The sequence below is a fragment of the Eriocheir sinensis genome, chromosome 25 (assembly GCF_024679095.1).
Source record: "Eriocheir sinensis breed Jianghai 21 chromosome 25, ASM2467909v1, whole genome shotgun sequence".
NCBI classification, from domain to species: Eukaryota; Metazoa; Arthropoda; class Malacostraca; order Decapoda; family Varunidae; genus Eriocheir; species Eriocheir sinensis.
Genome location: NC_066533.1, coordinates 19,456,736 through 19,468,968, shown reverse-complemented (window position 1 = coordinate 19,468,968; position 12,233 = coordinate 19,456,736). Strand labels below are relative to the sequence as shown.

General features: G+C 43.2%; 2 protein-coding genes across 4 annotated transcripts; one reads left to right on the top strand and one right to left on the bottom strand.

Annotated features, from left to right (window-relative positions):
- The first annotated feature begins 223 nt into the window (after window positions 1-223).
- On the top strand, window positions 224-6,123 carry LOC127003574 (cytochrome b-245 chaperone 1 homolog). Of its 3 annotated transcripts, none has more exons than XM_050870452.1 (7): window positions 224-393; window positions 2,074-2,115; window positions 2,657-2,733; window positions 3,289-3,437; window positions 3,920-4,003; window positions 5,221-5,353; window positions 5,580-6,123. In XM_050870452.1, exons 1-7 carry the CDS (start codon window positions 315-317, stop codon window positions 5,721-5,723), a joined length of 708 nt encoding a protein of 235 aa, XP_050726409.1. In that variant the 5' UTR covers window positions 224-314; the 3' UTR covers window positions 5,724-6,123. The 3 variants fall into 3 exon arrangements, with proteins under 3 accessions (XP_050726409.1, XP_050726412.1, XP_050726411.1); XM_050870455.1 differs by lacking the exon at window positions 224-393 and adding an exon at window positions 428-1,555; XM_050870454.1 differs by lacking the exon at window positions 224-393 and adding an exon at window positions 428-1,564.
- Window positions 6,124-6,709: 586 nt separating this feature from the next.
- Window positions 6,710-11,917, bottom strand: LOC127003572 (probable malonyl-CoA-acyl carrier protein transacylase, mitochondrial). The gene is made up of 9 exons (XM_050870450.1): window positions 11,793-11,917; window positions 10,896-11,025; window positions 10,412-10,580; window positions 9,586-9,677; window positions 8,771-8,945; window positions 8,021-8,130; window positions 7,622-7,839; window positions 7,225-7,344; window positions 6,710-7,085 (listed from the first exon to the last, which is right to left on the bottom strand). The coding sequence occupies exons 2-9, from the start codon at window positions 11,020-11,022 to the stop codon at window positions 6,810-6,812; spliced, it is 1,287 nt and encodes a 428-aa protein (XP_050726407.1). The 5' UTR covers window positions 11,023-11,025; window positions 11,793-11,917; the 3' UTR covers window positions 6,710-6,809.
- Between the last annotated feature and the right edge of the window lie 316 nt (window positions 11,918-12,233).

The window sequence follows — 12,233 nt, the reverse complement described above, 5'->3', positions numbered from 1 at the left end:
CTCTCTCTCTCTCTTACACGTGTGACAGCTGCCAGGCGTCATATATAGGTAAAACAGAGAGAGATCTAAAAACACGAATACACTAACACTTCGGAACCTCAGCCAGAACGGGCAAAAGAATCGGACATGAAGAATTATCAATTAAGTCCAATAAATAAATCCGAGCAATCTGGTACCGGTACCGTACCGTTTAGCTGGTACCGTTAGTACCGGTACTGGTACCGGTACCTGTCCACCCCTAAACAAACAATGGAGAAGAGGCTGCGGGATCTTTTTTTCCCTCCCTCCCTCCTGCTCCACCTCGCCTCCACACCATGAACGCCACACGCCCCGCTCCACACCTCCTCCACCTCTCCTTGGCTCCAGGGGTCAGGTCATGGAGTATTCTCGTGGGTAAGACACGCATTGTACATGTCCCAGCAAGTCTGCCATCAGGTCAAGGCTTTAAAGGTCGTTCTGAAGGTCAAGGGCGAGGGTCATATTGGTATAAATCTACTAAGAATGACCTCACTTTGTTGTATAGAAAGTCTCATTAGTAAGGAAGCTTATATGAATTTTCTGAGTCAAGACCCATCTCGACATCGATCAAGACCTCCAGCATGCCCAGGCCCAGGCAGACGACACGAGGATCCTTCAACATGTACAAGCCCACAGTGACGCTGCCCTGCTACAAGCTGACCCTGACCGAGTGATAGCTTGGGCAGAGGAGAACAACATGCTGCTAAACAGTGACAAATTTGAGGCGCTTAGATATGGTCCACTACAGGAGCTGAAGACCACAACAAGTTACATCTGCAACCAGCAAACCATCAAAATCAAACACCACGTCAAGGATCTTGGAGTGTATGTGAGTGATGACGCCACCTTCACATTGCACTACGACAAGATCACAGCAACAGCCCCAAGACTCACTGGTTGGATACTCCGTACCTTCAGAAGCAGAAAACAGGACTGTTTGCTGACACTGTGGAAATCCTTGGTGTTCCCTAGGCTGGAGTACTGCTGCCAGCTGTGGTCCCCACACAGAGTGGGAGATATATCAAGGATAGAGGCAGTGCAGAGAACATTTACCAGCCGTATTGAGGGTATGGAGCAACTCAACTACTGGGAAAGGCTACAGCACCTGCATCTCTACTCACTACAGCGGCGCCGAGACAGGTACACCATCATGTACGTGTGGAAAACACTTGAGAAGCTGGTACCAAATGCCGGCCTCCAGGAGCACCACCACCCAAGGCGCAGCAGGCTGTGCCACATCAAGAGGACTGAAGGTGTGTCCTCACGAGCGAAAACCATCGTGCACAACAGCTTCACCCACACTGGAGCACGCCTGTTCAGTGCAGTGCCTCCCAGCATAAGGAACCTGACTGCAGTAGCACCCGACACCTTTAAGTACCACCTGGAAAAGTGTCTGTCAACAGCACCTGACCAGCCACCAATGCCAGGTTATCCCAGTGGCAACGGAAATAGTCTCCAAGGCACAAGAGGAGAGGAGCCAGTAGGAAGCAGCGGAGGTCCACCTCAGCTGTGTCCGTAGTCGACGAGATTCAACAAAGTAAACAAAGTAAAGTAAACTATGGGATCAAGGCATTAAAGGTCATATTCTGAAGGTCAAGGACGAGGGTCGTATTGGTATAAATCAACTAGGAATGACCTCACTTTGTTGTATAGAAAGTCTCATTAGTAAGGAAGCTTATATGAATTTTCTGAGTCGAGACCTATAGTAACTGTTTGGGGTCAAGGCATTAAAGGTCATATTTTGAAGGTCAAGGGCAAGGGTTGTATTGGTTTGAATCAACTAAGAATGACCTCACTTTGTTGTATAGAAAGTCTCATTAGTAAGGAAGCATATATGAATTTTCTGAGTCAAAACCTGGAGTAACTGTTTGGGGTTTTGATAGGTTATGTTAGGTTAAGTTTAGGGTATCTTCAGACACATGATAGCCAGCACCTTATGGTATAAATCAACAATGAATGACCTCACTTTGTTGTATAGAAAGTCTCATTGGCAAGGAACCATATATGAATTTTCTGAGTCATGACCTTTACATATATTATTTTATCATTTTTCAGGCATTATGTCCATTGGTATTGGCGCTGGTTACTACAGTCCAGGTAACGATCATTCACATTTAGTTTTATTTAGATTCTGACCCTTAAGTGTTCAATATAGATGTTAAGACTAATATAAGACTTGCTTTGGATTTTTTTAGTATTGATGGATAAAGGAAACATGGTCAACATGCTAATATAAGAATGTAAGGAGTCTACAGGAGGCTGGTAGGTTTATATCCTGTGAACCTAACCCCACCTAACATCACTGTCCATGAATTTATCTACTCTTTTTTAATATATATGTCTAATCTTTCTTCCCTCTTTCCTTTCCTTCCTTCCTTCTTCCTTTCCTTCCTTCTTCCTTTCCTTCCTTCCTTTCTTTCTTCCCTCCTTTTCCCCTTGACAGAAATATGTAAAAAGGCCCTTGGACAGATTTTCACAGATTTTTATATATTTTTTTAAATTTTTACATCAAAGGAAACAGCTCAAGGGCAAAAAAAGGAAACAGTAATGGAAAAAAGACTACTAATCACTGCTCCTACAAAAAGAGTTCAGAGGAGGATGGACGTATGACAAGCATCTCACTTTTTTATTTTTGCAGATGAACACATTCTCCTGAAAGCTGCATATCTTGTTGGCTGCCTCATCCTTGGACTCACATTCCTGGATGACTGGGAGGTAAGGAAACATTCATTTAAGTAAGCAGTGTTTGGAGCTAAGACACAAGGAGTTTTGAGGCCAGACAAGGCTTAGGGTCATTTCATATTTTGGCGCCCAAGCTCACATATTGGAGTAGGCTTTCATATATGTTTTGGGGGTCATTTCCAGGGGTGGTTTTATGATCCTGGTGGTAGTTTGACCCTTCTTTTGTACCATGAACATAAGAAACACATATTTAACGAGGCTTCTGCATGAGTATTAGGGGGCATTTCCAGGGATGGTTTTATGACCCTGGTGGTAGTTTGACCGTTCTATACCATGAACATAAGAAACACATATTAACGAGGCTTCCGCATGAGTATTAGGGGGCATTTCCAGGGATGGTTTTATGACCCTGGTGGTAGTTTGACCCTTCTGTACCAGAAACCTAAAAAAACACTCATTAGAACTTTTATTTACATCAAGGCCTATAGCACTGGTAGGCTTTTCTTTAGGGGCCTGGTGGTTGGCCTGAGTTCGTCTTGGCACAGGCAAGTGTTTATGGTGGCGCCATCTATTTTGTCGCTACCCCAGGACTGTGTGTTCGACAAGGCTGCGGGCACGGTGAGGTTGACGCGTAGCAACTGGTGCCAGCGTCTTGTGGGGTCATGGTTCAGCCGCAACAGTTTGGCGCTGGACATATCCTCGGTCATGGCTGTCAGGGTCCTTCCCACACAAACCAGGTCAGCAACTCATGCACTTTTGTCAGTTACAGGTAAAAATAGAGTTTTTTGTGTGGTCAATCCTAATATTGGAGTTCTCAGAGGAATTGTATCAGAAAGAACAGAGTTTTGTATATATTTTCCCCTATTAAAATGTCCTGAAAAACTGATGCACTGTTGTCATTTATAAGTTAAAGGCAAAAGAGGTGTATTCATGTGGTCAATCCTAAAATATGAGTTCCCAGAGGAATTGTATCAGACAGAACATAGAGTTTTGTATATATTTTCCCCAATTAAAATGTCCTGAAAAGCTGATGCACTGTTGTCATTTATAAGTTAAAGTAAAGGCAAAAGAGAGGTATTCATGTTGTGAGTCCTAAAATTTGAGTTCCCAGAGGAATATATCAGACAGAACATGGAGTTGTATATATATTACCCCATTGAGATGTCCCCAAAAGCTGGCACAACACTCTCAGTCCTATAATGAGTTTTTTGTTCATTAGGTCGAGTAAAAACTACCAGGTGGTGTTGGTGCTGAAGGCGGGAGGGACCGTGGCTGTGGCGGAGACCTGTGAGGGGGCCAGGGGGTGAGTGTGTGCCTTGGTGCTCAATCTTTTACTGTATCCCACAGCCCTGTATTTTACATCTACTGTGCTTGGAATCTTTAAATCAAACCAAATATGCATGAAGCGCTAAGGGACTCATGGAGGCATGACTATTGTATATATCCATTTCAGCGAGCAAGAGGCATTTATTTGGCTAGTAAGATCCAGTTTCCTTTCCTTTGATCGCATGGAAGCTGTGCACTGTAAATCAATACTAATGTATGAATCACTAAGGGGCTCCTGGAGGCATAACTATATTTCAGTGAGCAAGGGGCATTTGGCTAGCAAGATCCAGAGTTTCCTTTCTCTTGATTGCAAGGAAGCCGTGCAGTCTATATAAATCAGTACTAATGTATGAATCACTAAGGGGCTCCTGGAAGCATAACTATATCTACTTCAGTGAGCAAGAGGCATTTAGCTAGCAAGATCCAGAGTTTCCTTTCCCTTGATAGCATGGAAGCTGTGCAATCTATAAATCAGTACTAATATATTAATCACTAAGGAATGGAATGAGTAATGAAAGTGTGTACGAGCATTTTGGAATGTGTCACAGGGGTGAAGGGAAGAAGTGTGGAGTGGTGGAAGAAGTGAAGCGATAGACTTTAAAGTGGTTTGGCCACATGGAGTGAATGGAGGAGAGTAAGATGACCAGAAGGGTGTATGTGAGTGAGATAGAGGGAGGGAATGCTAGAGGACGACCTCCAGTGAAATGGAGGGATAGGGTGCAAGAGTATGTTAGGGAGAGGGGGGAAAGATCTTTGAGAAACTTTGAGCAGGCAAGGAGGGAGTGTCTGGATAGAGAAAGTTGGAAGCTCTTCTGCTGTGGCCATCCCCTGGTGGGAGCTCCTAGGAGCAGGCGTCGACGAAATGAATGATGAATGAATGAATAATCGCTAAGGGACTTGAGGAAGCATAACTATATCTACTTCAGTGAGCAAGAGGCATTTGGCTAGAAAGATTCAGAGTTTCCTTTCCCTTGATTGCATGGAAACTGCACTCTGTAAATCAATACTAATGCATGAATCACTAAGGGGCTCCTGGAAGCATAACTATATCTATTTCAGTGAGCAAGAGGCATTTGGCTAGCAAGATCCAGAGTTTCCTTTCCCTTGATTGTGTGGAAGCTGTGCAATCTATAAATCATTACTAATATATGAATCACTAACGGACTCATGGAAGCATAACTATATCTATTTCAGTGAGCAAGAGGCACTGGCGAGCAAGATCCAGAGTTTCCTTTCCCTCGATCGCGTGGAAGCCGTGCAGAACCGATTTGGGGAACTATCGGATAGCGATGATGATGAGTTTGTGATGTTTCAGCCGCCCGTGGAGGTAAATAAAGGGTATGCGTTGGGCTTAGCGTGGTATAGTATGAACCTGAGGATATCAAACACTTTCCCGAATGCATTTGGTTAAGTGTGGTTTAGTATGAATATAGTATGATGGAATTATGCCATCATTTATAAGATGGATAGAATATGTATTGCTTGAGGAAGGGAATCAACAACCTTTCTTCACGTACAAGGAATTAATGCTAAACTTGTTACCCTCACGACAGGTTGAATGCCTAAAAGGACGAGGGGAATTTAACTTTGAAGACATCAGGTTTGAGAACGAGAATGTGAATGCCTTTGATGTGGACGAGGATGACAGCGACAGCAACACCACGGAGACGAGTGAGGCACTGCTGGATGACCCGTAGTGGCGGATGAGTGCTTGGAACAAGTTGTGGTATAAAATAAATCTTGCTGACAGACCCTAATCCTGTTCAGCCGTACAACTTTCCACTTACCGAACGAGAAGCTGTGATGAAAACTACTTGATAAATTTTAGTTGTTATTTTTCACTTATCAGAGCTGCCATATATTAACATAGGGTTTTAATGGAAATTAAATGTGTATTGCTTAGCACAGAAAATAGCCTGTTAGGTTTTAAAATGGGAAATTATTTTGAAATGAATTATTTATTTTTTTGGTCACGTATTTCAGTAGTACGAATGTGCCTCAATGCTTTTGTGCTGGATTAACTTACTATTAGATATAAGAAGATAAAAATATTAATATTATATTTGTATGAATTTTTAATAAACTAGTCAGACTTAATATATTGTTTTTGGGTGTCCTGCAACATTGTCACTGGGCACAGGAATTCCCAGAGATGGAGTGAACACCAGAGTTGTGTATTCGAATACAAATACTTCAAATTCCACCAGCAGTTGGCTGGAGTTGTAAGGAACAACAGCTGTTATTTCTGATGATGAATTTTGAAGAATTCGTCAGATTACTCGCAAATACAAATACTTTTCCTTTGTATTCCAATAATGAGAATACTTTGTTTTTATTAATAATTATTCAAATACGAATACACAAATACGGTATTCATATGTATTCGAATACGAATACTCCATCCCTGGGAATTCCTACGACAGTTTCCTTCTCTGAAAGTCCAGGCAGCATCCTGTGTTGTGGTGGGGCAGCCTGTCTTGCTTCCTTGTTGGTTGCTAAGATTCTCACAAAACTGGCCTCATTGGTTTAAGCAGTGTGTGTGTGTGTCTGTGTGTGAGAGTGAGTCAGTGTGGAGCAGGGAGTCGGGGGTGGTAGACAAAGGCCTAACCATTTCCCTGAGCAGCGTTCCTTCCCCTGACTATGGCTTCACCTCAAGATTTGCAGCTTTTCTAAGATGAGGTCATATACAAACAAAATTGAATTGGTATTGATTGTATTTTTTATATTTTAGTTTTACTTTTGTACATTAGAATGAGTTTCCTTACTTTCCATGTTCATTCAGTTCATGCCTCAATACTATGACATGAATCCCAGGCTTTGGCATTGACCATCTTGAGGATAGTCTTCAGGGAGGTTCCCGGGCCACACTCGTAGGTCTTGGGGAAGGCCGTTCCTTGACTCCGTTCATAGAGGACATGTAGTGTCTGTTCCCACCTGACAGGGGAGAACACCTGCTTGGGGAGGTTCTTCTTCACCTGGCTGGCATTCTTGTATATCTTGCCGTCCAGATTGGAGTGAACAGGAACAAGAGGCTCTCCAACCTTGATTTTAGTTAACATCTGAAAATTTAAATGCTAACTATTAGCTTTTCATCTTAAGGAATGTTATTTACTTTCCATCTGAGACAAGTGTGATATTATGCTTTCCTCAAGACAACATCAGCGGCATGCATCTCTGAGCCCAGCAGCAGAGTCTCACCTCTCTGAGTGGGGCGACGGCAGGCTTCATGAGGTCCGTGTGGAAGGCCCCAGACACTGGCAGCCTCTTAAGGCGGCGCAGCTTGAAGTCTGACTTGTTTTGCTCAATGAAGGAGAGAGCCTGGAGGAGGGAACAGGAGTTTTGTGTATCTAGTTCAAAATCTGAATGAAATACTGAGTGAATCCTAAGTTCATATCAGCAATAGAAACAAAGACACTGGATTGTATACACCTCTGAGCCTGTGAACTATGAGTCTCCTATATAGCAAACAGCGTGACTCACTTCGTCATTCCCTGCGATAACCTTGCAGTTAGGATAAAGGTAATTAGCCATACGACAGTCAACAAGAGCCTGCACTAACCTATGCCTCTCTTACATAGCAATTACTGTTACTCACCTCGTCATTCCCTGCGATAACCTTGCAGTGAGGGTAGAGGTAGCTGGCAATGCGACAGTCAACGAGCGGCAGGTCCTTGTGGTGGCAGAACTCCTTGGCCACAGAGCAGGCAAACCCCAAGCGAGAGTCAGGGCCATACATCACAGTCATCATGCCGCTGGGGGTGATTTCTGAGGCGAGCTGCATGGCCTCCGCCCGAACTTTGACCAACTGGATCGCTGAAAAGAGGCGTCAAAGAGGTTGGCTTTCATTCAGGATTAAAATTAGGATTCCAAGCCATTGAGTGAACTGGCCTTTAATATGGATCTTTAAATACCAGAGTAATGATTCTCTTGATGGAAAAATTTTACTGCTGATTGTAATGCAAAGAGGTTGATGATATTACAGCTGTCAACTCACCCTCCTCGAAGGAAAACACACCGGCAAAGGTTAGGGCGGCGATCTCCCCCACGCTGAACCCGGCCACCCCCACACAGTTTTCTAGGCTACTTGGTCTCTCCTCGCGCATCCTAAAAAGAAATATATTTGTGAGGATGCTGGACTATTGTTGTGAGTTATAATATATCCCTCGTTGTAAGGAATACTTATTGTGTGAGTGTGTGTGTATATACATGTTTATATTCTTTATCCCCTTGTCTGCGTATTTCCTACAGTCAGACCTCACCAAGGTACAGCAATGAAACAAAAAGTGGCTGCTACAATTCACTGAAAAAAAATGTAAAGTCTTGCATTTTGGGAGGGGATATCCAGCACACTAATACCAGATGGGAAACACTCCACTATCCACCACAGAGGCAGAGTATATGTTATCAGGCTACCAGTGAAGGGATATCCAGCATACCAATACCACATGGGAAACACTCCACTATCCACCACAGAGGCAGAGAAAGACCTGGGATCTAGAACTTTGAGAAGAAATGTTAATACAGGCTGTTTCTTATATACCTAGCTAACAACTAAATTTATATCCAGACTGTATGCTATAGCCAAATGCCTCCTTGAGGGGTGATTTTTTCTCATTTTTCTCGCTTGGGGGGACCATTAAGAAACATGATCCCCGCTGCTACCAGGTTAAGATACTTAGGGGCCAGGAATTACTTGCAGCACCAGTGCCCAATGGTAGCTCTATCTGGCGCTGGCCATACCTACCTCTCAACAGCTGCCAACGAGGAGACGAAGATCGCGGGCTGCTGGTGGACTGTCTTGGCGAGGGCTTGCGGGGGCCCCTCCAAACACAGCTTGAGCAGGTCATAGCCAAGGATGTTCGAAGCGGCGTGGTACATGTCCTCCACATTGGGATAATCCAGCAGGTCTTTACCCATACCTGGAAAAATTGATAGCAAGTGGCTGAGTTGCAGAGAGATGCTACTGGGATAAAATACTGATATACTAAGGGATAAGAAATGAATGGTACATGTCCTCCATAATGGGATAATCCAGCAGGTCTTTACCCATGCCTGGAAAAATCGATATCAAGTCAAGTTATAAGTTATGAGGGACGCTACTTAGAGAAAATGCAAAGGTGACATGCTGAGTTGTTTTTTTCTTTACAGTAAGGGAGGCAGTTCAAGGGCAAACAACAACAACAACAACAAAAACCCAGCTATCCACTGCTCCAACATAAGAAAATATATTAAGTGGCGAGAGAAGTCAATTTCGGCAGAGTGATGAATTCCATGAAACTTGAAATGCAATAAGTCATACAAGCTTTCATATATACAGTCGCCCCTCAAATAGTACGGTTTCCAATAATTCGGTTTTGGTTTCATGTGGATTTTCTAAGAAGATTTTTTAGGATTTTTAAATTTCCCGACGAGAAGGAAATTTAAAAATCCTAAAAGATCTTCTATGACAATCCGTATAAAACCGAAACTGAACTATTGGAAACCGTACTATTTGAGGGTTGACTGTATGGCTACATTTTCATGGGAACAGCTTACAGATAAACAACTTGCTTCACCTACCCACAAATTGAGTCCCTTGCCCCGGAAATAAAATAACGGATGTTTCTCTTGGGTCGATGTTGGGTCGCTTGGAGAACTTGGCTTGGCTCTGTCTGAAAGGGGAGGAGGAATTATGGGGATTAGTGTAAAGACCTTGCAATTGGGTACCAAGATTAAGTGAGAAAGTATTGCAGTTTATCATTATTATCATTTTTTTTTTACAGGGAAGGAAGCAGCTAAGGGCAACAAAGAAAAAAAGTGTAGAGAAGAATTATGCTTATACGTAACTAGTTCATTTTTATACAGCTATACATGGGGTGTTCGAGATGCAAGAGCCAAGTTAACCCGGTAGCAGCGGGGATCATGTTTCTTAATAATCCCTCTAAGCGAGAAAAATGAGAAAAAATCATCACTCACACAAACCATTTCATAATATATATTGAAGTATTTGTGATCAGTTTATGTATCATCTATTTTGGGGGGTTTAAATCATGGCACAAATTTGGCCCGTCGCTGCTACCGGGTTAAACCATCACTGGGATCACAAAACAGTCCATGAAAAGACCGGTCAGACGTTTCCGCCCCTCACATCAACTATTTCCAAAGGCCAAAAAAGAGATCAGTCGGGTTCTAATGAGTGTTTCTTTGGGTTCATGGTACAGAAGGGTCAAGCTACTAGAAGGGTCATAAAAATACCCCTGGAAGTGCCCAAAACTCATACAAAAGCTGAAATGTTTAAATATATGACCTTTTAACCTAAACTAACCTAACATGACATGCCTTACTTGTAATTATGTTTAAAAATATGACCCTCTAACCAAACGTAACCTAACAAGACCTGCCTTACTTGTAATTACTATGGTGTGGGTAAGGTCCTTTGGTCCAGACATCATCGAGAGTCTCTACAGTGTTGTCGTACTGGGCTGCATTATCCAGCAGCTCTTTGGGAGATTCATGACTCACGTAATCTTCTAAGGAGCCTTCTTCGGGCTCAGATGAAGCTCCAGGACTCTTCCCTGTGTGAGATTTGTAACATATCTCAAGGGATGAAGGAATGAAGATGTTGGTCACTCTTGCATAAGGGATTTGGATAGAATAGGGGTGAAGGAATTAAGATGCTGGTTAACCCTTGCATAAGGGATTTGGACAGAATAGGGAAAGCAGTTCATAAAATCATGAATTTGCGAGGACCGCAAGAACTATAGGAGAGAATGTGACGGGAGGGAATGGAAGGGAAGGGAAGGAGAGGATGGGAAGGGAAGGGCAGGGGAGGATAAGACACTATAGGTCAGAACATAAAAAAAAGTCTTATAAGAGTGGCTGCACTTAACCTGTTGAGTCTTTTCTCCTGAAGGGAACACTGGAGGTGGAGAACTTGGGGCAGGTCAACCAGGTGAAGTAGTGTTTCAAGCACGTCCTGGAATGGAGGGTGACGTGCCGCACCCACTGATGTGCCATGGTCTGGAAGCAACACTTTAAGTTAGGTGACATCCTGATAAGGGGGACTGACTGGTTGACTCAAGCATAAAGAATTAGGATAGAATAGGGGTGAAAGAATGAAGATGCAGGTTAACTCTTGCATAAGGGTGGATAGAATAGGGATAAAAAATAAAAATGCTGGTTAACTCTTGCATAAGGGATGAAAGAATAAAGATGCTGGTTAACTCTTGTATAAGGGATTTGGATAGAATAGGGATGAAAGAATGAAGATGCTGGTTAACTCTTGCATAAGGGATTTGGATAGAAAAGGCATGAAAGAATGGAGATGCTGGTTAACTCTTGCATAAGGGATTTGGAAAGAAAAGGCATGAAAGAATGAAGATGCTGGTTAACTCTTGCATAAAGGATTTGGACAGAATAGGCATGAAAGAATGAAGATGCTGGTTAACTCTTGCATGAGGGATTTGGTTACAACAGGGAAAGCAGTTCGTAAAATCGTGAATTCGTGAGGACTGCAAGAACTACAGGAGGGAGGGAAGGGAAGGAAAGGATGGGAAGGGCAGGGAGTGTACCGGGAAAGAAAATCAGGAAAAACAGACAAAGATACCTGGAAACAACTATATCAAGAGCAGTGAAATGACGAGGAAAATAATACACAGAGAACATTGATGCATAACTTCGTAAAAATTAGTAACGCGCCGGTCTCTCGTGTCCCCCTGTTAGATGACTTGGGAACTATGACCTTGTTTTAGATTTTAAGTGCACAAAGAATATAAAGAAACATACACTCGCGTTTATCCTCCTTTTCGGCCTTTAAGAAATGATTGATATAAGAGAAGGAAGCGTCTACACGTGAATCTTCCTCCTTCTTCTTCTTCTTCTTTAGACCTGTTTTGGTGTGCTCTTGGTCCTGGCCTGGGTCGGGGAGGCAGAAGCTCAGAGCAGTTGTTTTGATGGGGAGGAAAACGAAGAGGATGTGACTCTCAGCCCCGACACAGCCTTCCAAGCCCTCAAGTGTACGCAGACCTTCCTGCAGAAGTCGGGGCAACTCGATAGGATCTAACCACAACGACAACCAAAAACAACACCGGATAGCGACTACCACTGACGGGGCTCTAGAGGCTGTGGTCCCATAGCCTAACTAGCCCCATAAAAAACTCCAAGAAGAAGAGGATGTGAAGTGAAGAAGAGGATGTGAACATAATCCAGGATCCACACTGCCCATGGTG

Bases quoted from the DNA above. Each gene is read 5' to 3' on its own strand.
- LOC127003574 (XM_050870452.1), top strand. From the start codon at position 315: ATGAACGCCACACGCCCCGCTCCACACCTCCTCCACCTCTCCTTGGCT. The intron at 2,116-2,656 runs GTAACGATCATT...TTATTTTTGCAG, and splicing joins CGCTGGTTACTACAGTCCAG to ATGAACACATTCTCCTGAAA. The intron at 3,438-3,919 runs GTCAGCAACTCA...TTTGTTCATTAG, and splicing joins GTCCTTCCCACACAAACCAG to GTCGAGTAAAAACTACCAGG.
- LOC127003572 (XM_050870450.1), bottom strand. From the start codon at position 11,022: ATGGCACATCAGTGGGTGCGGCACGTCACCCTCCATTCCAGGACGTGC. The intron at 8,946-9,585 runs GTAGGTGAAGCA...CAATTTTTCCAG, and splicing joins GCAAGGGACTCAATTTGTGG to GTATGGGTAAAGACCTGCTG. The intron at 7,840-8,020 runs GTGAGTTGACAG...GCCTCTTTTCAG, and splicing joins TGTGTTTTCCTTCGAGGAGG to CGATCCAGTTGGTCAAAGTT.